The sequence below is a fragment of the Vigna unguiculata genome, chromosome 1, assembly GCF_004118075.2.
Source record: "Vigna unguiculata cultivar IT97K-499-35 chromosome 1, ASM411807v1, whole genome shotgun sequence".
NCBI classification, from domain to species: domain Eukaryota; kingdom Viridiplantae; phylum Streptophyta; class Magnoliopsida; order Fabales; family Fabaceae; genus Vigna; species Vigna unguiculata.
The window spans coordinates 12,848,617-12,861,102 of NC_040279.1; the positions used below are offsets into that span (position 1 = coordinate 12,848,617).

The 12,486-nt window shown below is 32.1% G+C and overlaps 1 protein-coding gene across 1 annotated transcript; it reads left to right on the forward strand.

The window, feature by feature from the left end:
- The first annotated feature begins 7,667 nt into the window (after window positions 1-7,667).
- Window positions 7,668-11,814, forward strand: LOC114186848 (cold-responsive protein kinase 1-like). Its single transcript, XM_028074932.1, has 7 exons — window positions 7,668-7,956; window positions 8,755-8,885; window positions 9,091-9,197; window positions 9,320-9,530; window positions 10,295-10,532; window positions 10,822-10,972; window positions 11,213-11,814. Exons 2-7 carry the CDS (start codon window positions 8,816-8,818, stop codon window positions 11,588-11,590), a joined length of 1,155 nt encoding a protein of 384 aa, XP_027930733.1. The 5' UTR covers window positions 7,668-7,956; window positions 8,755-8,815; the 3' UTR covers window positions 11,591-11,814.
- Window positions 11,815-12,486: the final 672 nt, after the last annotated feature.

Consider the following 12,486-nt stretch of genomic DNA (forward strand, 5'->3'; position numbering starts at 1 on the left):
CCTTCTAGTACATTATATTTTGTATACTTTTCCTAATCAATATGCTCCTTTTAAAATTACTTTTAACACACATAAGGATAAGTGGTCTACTAATAAATTAGTGACCATGTATGTTCAAAAAGAGAAAAGGTTGCTAATGGAGGAAGGTCAAATGGTGAACTTGACTACTTCTCTTAAGAACTTGATTACTCACGATACATGTATCTTTACTTACTTTGTTCTAAGGATGAAGCTTTAGATGCCTTTAATGTTTTTAAGGCTAAAGTAAAGTTACAATGTGGGAAGCAAATTAAGATTGCGAGATCATATAGAGGTGGAAAGTATTATGCCAGATACACTATGAGTGGACAAGCACCTGGTCCATTTGCGAAATTTCTTCAAGAACATGGGATTGTTGCCTTATACATTATCACATCAGAATGGTGTGGAAAATAGAAGAAATTGAACTTTAATGGATATGGTGAGAAGTCATGCAAAGCTTCCTAAATTCTTATTGATTGAAACACTTAAGACAACAATGTATATAGTGAATCAAGTTCTAACCAAGGCTATTTTAAGAAAACCTTTTGAGTTATTCAAAGGTTGGAAACCTAATTTACGACATATATGCCTTTGGGAATGCCCATTTGAAGTGACATTTTATAACCCACAGGAGAAAAAACTAGAACCCAAGACTATTAATTGGTATTTCATTGGATATGCTGGAAAAAGTCCAAAGGTTATAGTGTTCTATTGTTCATCTCATAACACCTAGAATTGTGGAATCAAGGAATGTAAAGTTTCTTGTAAATGACTTGATTAGCGTAAGTGATTTAATTCAAAATCATCATAATGAAGTACAACCCTCTAAATCAAATGATAGATTGGTAGTCATTCATGCGCCTTTGGTTCAAGAATGTATTAGACAACTAGTTATTCAAGTTCCACAAATTGTCGGAAATAGATCAAGTTACTGAGGAACCAATTGAGCAACAATTTTCTAATCAAGGTAGTAAAGCAACATTAAGAAGATCTACAAAGATCAACGGATTAATAAACAATTTCTAGTGATTATGAAGTGTATTTACAATAATTAGAATATAACATTGGAGCCGAAAATGATCTTGAACAGGAACAAATGAAGAATATTCATATGTTTCAGTTGTTGGAAGTCTAATGTGTGCTCAAGTTTGCACCAGGCTTGACATTCCACCGTTGGAGTTTTGGGAAGATATTAGAATAATCCAGGTGTTAACCACTAGAAAGTTGTAAAGAAGGTAATCAAATATCTTCGAGGATTAAAGGATTTCATGTTCATATACAGTCAAATTGATAGTTTGGAGGTGATAGGCTACTTCTATTTAGATTTTGTTTGTCGAATTAATACTAGAAAATCAACATTTGGTTATATTTTTATGCTAACTAGTGGAGCTATATTTTGAAGCAGCAAAAAGCAAACCTTGACTATTACTTATCGTATGGAGGCTGAGTTTGTTTCTTATTTTGAGGCTGCCTCACATGGTCTATAGTTGAAGAGTTTTATATTTGGGTTTAGAGTTGTAGATTCAATTGTTAGGCCATTGAAGTTATATTGTGATAACTCTGTTGTATTATTTATGGCTAAGAATAATAAAAGTGGAAGTTAAATTAAGCACATTGACATTAAATATCTATTCATTAGAAAACGTATTAAGTGGTCATTTAGCACGTTAGCACTGAGTTGATGATTGTCGATCCTTTGACTAAAGGCAGGCCATTAAAGAATTTTAAGGATCATTTTGCGCAAATGGGACTTGGTTCCATGTTGTGACAATCATTATTTTTACTTTGATAAAACACTTATTCAATTTTTCTCATTTTGTTGTGCACATATTTATTTATTTTGAGAAATTTTGTTTGACCCCAAATAAACATATGGTTTATTCAATGTAGTTAAAAATCTTTAATGAGAGACTTGATATATTGTGATACATGGGAGATAATACTCACTTTTGGAGGACTTGTCACCATGATCATTGTATTTAGTTTCTTGTATTTGATTGATAATGGGATAAATGGACCAAGTGGGAGAATGTTGAAAAATTCTGAAATATGTGATCCATGAAATAATATGAGATGTTCACATGGTCAACTATTTCTATAGATGTGGCCCACTTATTAATCAATTTTATATATGTTGTGTAAATTTTGATATTGTAATCTCATCTAATTGGCAATAATTTATTATGGCAACTACTCTATGATAGGCAAAGAACTTAATAAATTTCACAAGTAATTTGTGTTTTGGCTCATCAAAATGCCCTCTTCTATACCATCAAAGTTTAGAGAGTAAGGGTTTGGAACAAAAAGCACATTAAAGAATTCTCATGACAGTGACCATGGCTGAAGGTTAATCCTTATTCATTTTTCCACATTAGTTTTACATAAAGCATATCGAGATTGATTGTCATGTCATCTGTGAAAAACTTCAAGCTAAATTGTTTCAATTGCTTCTTATCAACATTGCTCATCAGTCTATCGATGTTTTTACCAAACCTCTTGAGTATGGAATGTTCAAAAATGGTGTCTACAAGTTGAGGATATAAATATCAATGGTGGAGCTTTAGAGAGGCTATTGGTTTTCTAGTTATTAGTTTTTTTGTTTCTAATACTAAACAATTTCACATACTCTTTTCTCTTAGCATATAAATGTGTTTGTTTCTCTCACCAATGGTGAAACATTGAAGGGACAGGATGACCTGTGACCCTGCCAAATTTTTTTGAAATTCTTTTAATAATATGTGGTGTATGGAAATTGATTTGTTTTTTAATTTTTTAAATTATATGTAGGAAATTTGATTTTTTGGAAAATTTTAAATTATAAGAGTATATATTGGGAATTGATGAAAATTAAATTAGATATCTTTTTTCTTAATAAAACATAACATTTAATGCTAATAAATAATAAAGCATAAAATCAAATTTAATAAAGAATAACCAAATTTATTAAGATATTTTTTATTTTCTAAATTTATTAAGATATTTTTTATTTTCTCTTTCATTATCTTTTGAGTTTTTCACATATTGTACCCACTTTAGACTTTTACTTAACTTGTTTTCTTTGTTTATGAAGAAAAAAAGTTGCACACAAATTCATTATTTTGTGCTCTCATTTTTCGTGTGCTTTCTTCCATTTTTGAAAAAAAAGGTAATTCTTTTTTATCTCATTTGATGGTGAAATATTAGTTTAATAGTTAACATTATTTTTTATCTTACGAGCATTTTGTATATTCATTTTTATGAATATAGAAGAAAAAGTAATACACTAAGTATTTTTCATAACTGATTTTTAGTGTGGCTTAATTATCATAGATTTTTCTTTTGTTAATTATGTATCTCTATTTTTTTTATTAGATTATGATAAATTATTTATTTAAAAGTGATGTGGAAGCTACCCGTGAAGACAAGAACAAAAAAAATTAATCCTTCAAAAACAGGAAAGTTAATGGCATCTACTTGATTGATCCTTTAATTCATCTTATTTTAACTCTTCTTACTTCTACAACTATAACAGAAAGATAATTTTCTGCAGTGAAAATTTATCAAAACAAGATTACAGAATAAAATGAAAGATGAATTTTTTGCCGACAGTATGCTTATTTACATTGAAAAAAAAACAAAAAATTTTAATATTGATTCAATTATGAGTTCAAGAATCTGACATAAGAAGAATAATTCTTTATATGTATGATTTGTTCTATAATTACAACTATCTTAAATTTTGTATTCATTTTTATTGTATTAATTATGTAACATCTCATTTAATAGATAAATCTAGTTAAATAAAACATCACATAATTTATAATATCTAAAGAGCACGAGGCTTAAAGTATAAAGGATTTTACAGTCATCCAAATATATCAACAAGGGAAGCAGAGACACTACACAATGGCATAACAGAAAATAAAAGTGCAACAGAGGTCCATAAAGCTTGCTCATAAAGCAAGAGATTACAAAATAACAAAGGTTCTTCAAACTTGAGCTCAACAGTGAGCCCAACATCGACTCATGACCAACTACGCTGCAGCATTCCCATCGTCATTGCGATCACCAGGGGTTCCCATATTTGCTCACACCAAGGAATTGAAGATCATTGTAAAAAGGAAAACCACACAAGAAGACAAACACAAGCAAAAGGGTAAGCTAGAGTAAAAATATCTTTATCATACAATTAAGCATGCAATTTAAAATCAAGTACACATCAATCATCCAAGCATGTGATAGTAAACAAGCAAGACTCTAAGACTCAATTTATCCGAATACGTATAATCAGTCGGATTCACTGGATGCATGCGCTTGTGGTAGCCTCTTACGCTCTACAAAGTCATTGTCAATGGGTTTCACCCTACCACGCACAAGGTTAGACTTCAAACATTTAAGGCCATTATCCTGCCAAAGACTAGGGTATCCTACTACTCTCACCACTTGAGTTAGTCCGCTCTACGTGAGACTAACTGACTCTTTAGAGTTTCAGGATGCAATCCTTACTTGAATCCTTACCTAATTATATACACTACGGCACCACCATGAAATCTCACCAAGAGATTCATGGAGTTATGTCCATCACATCCAACACCACCATGAAATCTCACCAAAAGTTTCATGGAATTACGTCAATCTCATACCACAACCATGTCTCTCCAACCAACCACAAATTTATCAAGCATAACAATCTCATGCCAATATCCAACCAACCATGATTCATGAATTTATTCATACCAAGCTCATTAATTCCATGCTCATTATATCATATAGAACATACAAGGCATCATACTTAAACTTTTTAATGCGATAAACCAACCAATCATTAGAAACATACACATATTCAACTAACTATGTCAATCTCACTCAGGTTAAGGAGCTCTCACTCAGGCAAGAGGAACCCCTCGCTCAAGCTACCAGCTCTCGCCAAACAAAGAGCACGTCGAGGTCTCGCTCAAGCTAGCCCATCTCACTCAGACGAGAGGCCTTCGCTTAGGCGAGCCCTCGAAATAGATATGGGTGAGTTGATGTCGTTCTCGCTCAGGCGAGAGCTCCTCGCTTAATCGAGAGCTTTCCGTTTTGAGCGACCACCCAGCTCGCCTGGGCGAGTTCAGCAGAACCCACCTGCTCTCACGCGTGCAATATCATAAATCAAGCAGATACACAAGGCACAAGTATTTTCACACCATCACCAATATTATTCATGCATCTATAACTCGAAACCGGCCCAAAACAAGCAAAGTAACTTAAAACATGCAAAACCCTAGCTTCCCTTACATGGAGTGGAGCTAAATCGTAAGCAAAGCGGTCCTAGGAGAATAGAGGAGCACTATAACTCCAACCAGTGCAGGAAACTAGAAAACAGACGCACAAAGGCTAGCATAAGGTTTCAAATTCAACCCAAGGTATAACCCAGACACTGGAATGGAAAGGAAGAGGTAAAGTCCAAGCTCAACTTACCCGGAGGAGACGTTCAAGTGAAACAATGGGTGTTCCAATTGTGCCCTAGTAGAGCTAACGTTTGCAGTTCTAAGAGGGAGGAGGAAGCTAATCCGTTTCTAGAAAATGAGACACCAAACGTGAATTAGGATTGGAATGAAAGGTCTCCTTGCCCTTGGACAAGGGCTGGTGGGATGACCCTAGACTCAACAGACAAGACTAGGCCCTTATATCATAATGCATAAGAAGTGAATCTTACAAATTACAATAATTAAATATATAAATTTTAAATATACTATTTTAACTCCTCCCAAAATATCTCACCCAAAATATTGGTCATGATTCGCCGGTCTCTCTCACTCAAGTGTAACAAAAATAATAATATCCAGTTTTTTCTTTCCTTGTTTTGTATATGCTTTCTTCCTGCATTTCTTTTCTCTGTTTTCTTCACCGTAAGGAGAAATTCCGTGTGGAAAATTAATGTCTTCAGAGAACATAAATAGTCAAAATAGATCTAATCAAAATTTTCTTAACTAGTAGACTAATAAGTTAAAATATGACTCGTGCATTTAAAATTTCAATTATTTATATGTTAGACTTTATTTGCATCAAATCGTTTTTTTTTTTTCTGTGTACAATTTATCTTTCTTAATGATAACAAAAAAAATACAGCATATTGATAAAAATGATCGAAAGAGGAAGAAGAAAAAGAAAAATACTAAGATTTTTACTTATCTTCCACATGTAGTTTTTTAAAATGATATCTTTATTCAATAAAAAATTATTGATAAATAAATTTATATAAAATAATAATACCATTTTCAAGTTAAAATCTTAAAATAACAAATTTATTAACTTTTTCTCCTTTACATATTAATTTTTTTATTTAGTTATAATTAACAGAAGATTCTAACTTACACTTGTTGTCTGTTTGGATAAATAGAGTATTCTTATGTTTTACTATCTTCAAAATTCAAGAGAATAAATGAATTAAAAGAAAATTATTTATATGGTATAAATAGAAACAAATATTTTTACGTATTTTTTTTTCTTTTCTATTAAACTATTGATAAAATCACCTTGCTTTTTTTTTCTTAAAAAATAACAATCACTAATATTTCATAGATACATGAGAAACCTTGCACCCATATGTTGCCACCAGGTCAAAATTCTCTTGTATCTTCTCATTTGTGTTAACTGTCTATAGTCATTTTAAAAAGAAAAAAAGTACTTATAGCTATTAAAAGTTGAAAATAGGTCAACACTTAACTCTCTCAAGTCAAAGATATCGTATTTTTGGTGCATGGATGAAAAGAAGATGGAGAAAAAAAATAAAACAAGGAAAAAAAATATGATATATATATATATATATATAAATGTTCTTGTTTTGTTGGTCACTACTCCATCGTGATTATAAAAATGCATTATAATGTTTTATTTTTCTACGCAAGACATATTTGAAAATGACATGAATACCTTTCTTTTATTAAGGATGATATGTGAATATTATTTTTTATGAATTCCAAAAAAAGAATGCAGAAGAAAAAAAAATCAGAAACAATAATGCAGCTTATTATCAAGTTACAACAGAAAAACTATAATAAAATTTGAAGGAATTCTGAATGCACATGGGAAAGTAAACTTTTGTGGCCCTTTTTGTGTTTTGTTTTTTTTTTCATTCTTTTTTGTCATATTAGAATGCAACACAACTCGATGCAGGTGTTACTAAAACTTTCGATAAATGAGCCATTTCATAATTAAATATATACTGTTAAATTAGTTATTGAAACAACCTAATATTTATGTTAGCCATTTGTTATAGAAAGTCTTGCAATTAAATAATAAGCTTTGTAATAATATCATTTTATTATTAAAACATATTTTTAAAGATCAATTTAACTGAAAATTAAAGATTAAAATATAACATTAGATTTTTTATTTTTTTCATTCGTTGTCTCCAACATCCGCCATACCCAAAATTATGTGAACCTTCGCATAAGTTATTTTATATAATATCCATTTAATCACATGTTTTGCAACTATGTTTGAACTTTCTGAAGAATTAAAAAAAAAAAAAAGGGTGTAAATACCATAAAACATAGAACCCAAAAAGTACGAACATTCGTACAGGTCAAACATAAAGATACTAAATTTATTTTCTGGAAAGAAAGAAAAATTATTTGCACAGTTTCTGCGTAATAGATAGTGTGAAAAGGAGCAATTTGAGTGTGAAAGGAGAATGAACATGTGTGTTGGTTGGTGTACTATGAAACACCGTTTGGTTGAAGCAGCCTTGGTCTTGGTCTTGACTCTTGTCCGAAAACAAAGAGAGAAGATTCAAACCGAGTACGCGTTGCTTTATGGTTGCATCATGATCATGCTCACGACGTGGACATTCATCTGATAAAACCAACGCAACCACACAACACAACCCCATCTTCACGCTTATTCTGCACAACTTTTATAAACTCATCTTTGTTTTTTCTTCTTCTTTACTCGTTTCATCCACCTTCTGAGGTTTGTTCCATTCATATTTCTTTTATGGATTGTTTTTGGGTACCCTTTGATCATGGGTTTGTGATATTTTCTTCTTTCTCCTTTGTCTCTGGGAAAGTTTCAAGCTTTTTATCTTTTTGGTTTGTGGGGAGGATGGTAGTTCTGAACAATTTCTTTTTCTTTTGGAAAGTTCTTATGTTTTTTCTTTCTGTTGAGTTTGGTTTCTTCATACTGTCTCTGACTATTGAACTTAGCTCAGTTTTTCATTAGTGATTTCTTTGATCTGAGCACAGATTGAATTGGTGTGAAGATCATTGAAATTTGATTCCTAAACAATGTAGCTTGGGATGCAATGCATAGTAATTAGAGGTTAGATCAAGAGAAGTTGGGAAATACTGTCAAAAGCTTGGTTTTCGATTGAAGTATTGCATTGTCAAGTGTTAAGCAACAACATTTGTAAAACTTCTGAATTCAGGGATTGAGATGCATGTAAATTGATATGGATAAAAATGTGGAACTTTTTGAAGGATTGAGAAGAAAGGGCATGATTTCAGTTGAGGACTTGTGCTTTTGATCGATTCTGTCAGTTTTTTTTTTTTTTTTTTTTGTGCATTTATTTAAGTCTTATGGTATGGCTTTGAGAACATTTGTGGCAAAACTAGAGTTTTGGTATCAGTGATTAGTTTTCTTATCTCAGACATCTTATGGAAATAATGAATTTGCTTTGGATTATCTTTTATTATGTTCAATTAATTGTATGTATTTTCTTCCCACTTTGTTACTCTTCAAAACATTAACACATTTTGATGGTTCAACCAGGTTACCATTGGAAGCAAGTGACACCATTTGACATTTGAAGCTCCTTATACTTCATTTAGCTATGACTTGTTTTCCTTTACTTTTCAGTAAGTCATCTTCTTCAGCAAGAAAAGATCCAGAAATTGATGAAGGTAACTCGATTACATGTTATACCAATTAAAGTAGGTTTTACAAAGAAGGCATTGTATTGTTTCTTAAATTTGATCTTTTTTTTCCAGTGTTATGACTGTGTTCTTGAATTGGGATATATGTTTCTCACAATATTATAGGTTTGAATTGAATATCAGGTTCTGAATTGAATCTTAGATGTTAGCTGATTTGTTACAAATATTTCAGGCATTCATAATGTTAAACTATACTCCTACAAAGAATTAAGAAATGCCACTGATGACTTCAGTCAAGCCAATAAAATCGGAGAGGGTGGTTTTGGTTCTGTCTACAAGGTAAACTAGACCACACTGAATGTGTCATCTCAGCTATTTTTCTGATCATTGTCTTTTCCTTCTCCTTCTTGTGGAGGAAAACATTGATAATGAAACCTTAACTTATTATGGTGGATGATCAGGGACGACTTAAAGACGGAAAAGTTGCTGCAATAAAAGTTCTTGCAGCAGAATCAAGACAAGGAGTGAAGGAGTTCTTGACAGAGATTAATGTAATCTCAGAGATAGAGCATGAAAATTTGGTCAAGCTATATGGTTGCAGTGTGGACAAAAATAGCAGAATATTAGTCTACAATTACCTTGAGAATAATAGTCTGTCACAAACTCTTCTAGGTAATTATTTTCTTTTCTATTTTCTTTTTTTTGGTTTGGGTAACTTTCTCTTTTTCACCGATGATGCTTGTAGCATGAAAGGTAGTGTTAAAAAGTGGATTTTAATCCTAACTTAAACAGGCTTGTAAAGTGAGATTTGCATTCATTTATATATGAGACTTCCAACACATTTCCTCACATCAAGGCATACTCGTGCATGAGACTAGACACTAATAAGTGATCCCATAGCAGTCCGATAGTGAGTGGAACAATAGATCCAGTAAACATCAAATTTTGTTAGGATAGGCTCTAATCCAGGTCTCTGATATCATATTAAGAAATGAATTTTAAGTCTAACTCAATTCCACAAAACCAACTTATAAGATTGAATTAGGCTTGAACTTGAAGTCCATTTTTTAACACTAAAAAGTAGTCACTTTTCTCATAATTCAATCTTTTGGAATATTGTTGGAGAAAGTCCTTTGCTAAAGCTTTCTGGCAGAAGTTGACAATAAAGTTTTAAACATGGATTTGTTTTTTTCACTATCCAACTACCCCTTAACCTTAAGATATTAGGTGAAGACATATAAATTTGTGTATTGTATCTCTAACATGCCCCTCCTCACACAAGAGCTTTTTGGGCTGCAAATGTGCATAATGCATAGACTATATTAAAAGCTTAAATTGTAAAGTGAAGACACATGAATGTTTCATATTATTAAAACTAGCCTTGGACACCTTGCTCTAATTCTTTTTTAATCAAATATTTTTCTCTTTATTTATAGGTGGAAGTCACAGTAAAATGTACTTTGATTGGCGAACAAGATGCAAAATAAGCGTTGGTATTGCTCGTGGACTGGCCTATCTTCATGAAGAAGTAAGGCCTCATATTGTTCACAGGGATATAAAAGCAAGCAACATCCTACTTGATAAAGATCTTACACCCAAAATTTCAGATTTTGGTCTTGCAAAGCTTATTCCAGCAAACATGACTCATGTCAGCACTCGAGTAGCAGGAACAATGTAAGTGTTCTAAATTACAATCACTGAAAAAGTGCATGATTTTTATGCTGTTGTGTTTCCCCTTGAAACTGCAAATCAGCCTTCCCAATTCCAAATTTAGATACTTGTTGATCCCTCCACCCTCAATTTCAAATTCAACAACTTTGATTTATACATGGAAGTTAACAATTTTTGGGGTATTTTTGTTAAGATAGGAAAGTGCTTCTCTTTGGCTGTTTACATATAATCATGTAAAAACTCTAAACAGTTGTTTTATGTGAGAAATTTTCTGATCCATGATTTATTTCAGAGGTTATTTGGCACCCGAGTATGCAATAGGGGGGAAGCTAACACGGAAAGCAGATGTTTACAGCTTTGGTGTCCTCCTTGTGGAAATAATAAGTGGAAGATGTAACACAAACACGCGATTACCAGTAGAAGAACAATTTCTTCTAGAGAGGGTATGCATCTTTCATTCTTTCAATTGATTTCACATGCTCTTTCTAGGCATTGACATCTTACTAATATCTCAGAGATATAAGGTTTGTTTGAAGGGTTTGGAAATAAGAGTGAGAGAGGTTGTGAATTCAACTTCAGCTACTAACAAAACTAACAATTAACACTTGCTGATAAAAACGAAAATTCTAAAGCATCATATGAAGTTTGTAGATTTTCTCTTATTTTAGCTTCTGATCTTACAGACTTGGGAACTTTATGAGAGAAAGGAATTGGTGGGACTGGTAGATACATCGCTGGACGGGGAATTCGATGCCGAGCAGGCTTGTAAGTTTATGAAGATTGGTCTTCTTTGCACCCAGGAATCACCTAAGCTCCGGCCATCCATGTCTTCTGTGGTGAAGATGCTCACTGGAAATATGGATGTTGATGACAGTAAGATAACAAAACCTGCCTTAATTTCTGATTTCATGGACCTCAAAGTAAGAAGTAACAAAGAAAGTAGTAGTTATGTGAAGAATTCATCTACCTACAATACATCCTCTTCTTCGGACAACCATGACACTACCATGTCATCTGTCACAACTACAACTTTTGCTGCAGTATATGATGAAACCATGTGAACATCAACACATGGTGATTTGTTTTAGTATAAAGAATTAATTTGATTTGCTTAGACTTGTATCTGATGTAAATTTTGCAACTTTTTTTCATACTTTTTTGAGTGATTTTTTTGTCTTCGATGTAATCCTACATGACTAGGGAGTTGCTATGTGCTGTTCTGTAAATATGATGAGGGCTTGTGTTCAATGATAAATTTGAAGATCTTTTGGTTTTCTATGTGTCCTGTTTCGTGTCTCATTATCTCTTTTCTCAAAACTGCCTTGTAAACCATCACAGATCAGAGTTCAGATTTTTTACTGGATCTTTTGGTGTTCTTCTCTAGTGTTGGTATTAACAATATACTAATGTTGGTATTTTAAAAATATTCTTAATATATTTTAAAACATAAATTTTAAATTTTGTATCCATCAATGTACTATATATGGTTGGAGCAATAATGTCTCATGTTCTTGTAACTACAGCTGGAGAAGTCCTTGTGTTGAGTGTTGTAAACTTCCAAAGTTTTGGCATAGTTAATGAAATTCAAAAATAGAATTATGCTGTGGAGAATATAAGGTTAGAATAGTTGGTGATCAGACATAATACCCCATTTGTGAACACCTTTTTTATTGAAATGTGTCATTTTTTTCTGATGAGTGTGGCACAGTCCCTCTATGAAAAGGTTAAGAGCTACTGGGGTCTGTTTACTTTGAGAATAGGTTGTCTATTTTCATTTATTGCTTTATTTTTTAATAATAAAAATATTTTCTTTTCATTTTTTTTTATGTCTAAAGATTTGTTCAGAAATAATAAGAATGTCCTTTCATTGTTTTCATTCTTTCCTATACAAAAACAGCAAGATTTACCTTTCACTATTTTCATCAGTCAAAGCAAAGTGCTTTTGTAATTATAGTAA

Excerpts from the sequence above, each read along its gene's own strand:
- LOC114186848 (XM_028074932.1), top strand. The coding sequence starts at position 8,816 with ATGACTTGTTTTCCTTTACTTTTCAGTAAGTCATCTTCTTCAGCAAGA. Across the intron at positions 10,533-10,821 it reads ACTCGAGTAGCAGGAACAAT|AGGTTATTTGGCACCCGAGT; the intron begins GTAAGTGTTCTA and ends GATTTATTTCAG. Across the intron at positions 10,973-11,212 it reads AACAATTTCTTCTAGAGAGG|ACTTGGGAACTTTATGAGAG; the intron begins GTATGCATCTTT and ends CTGATCTTACAG.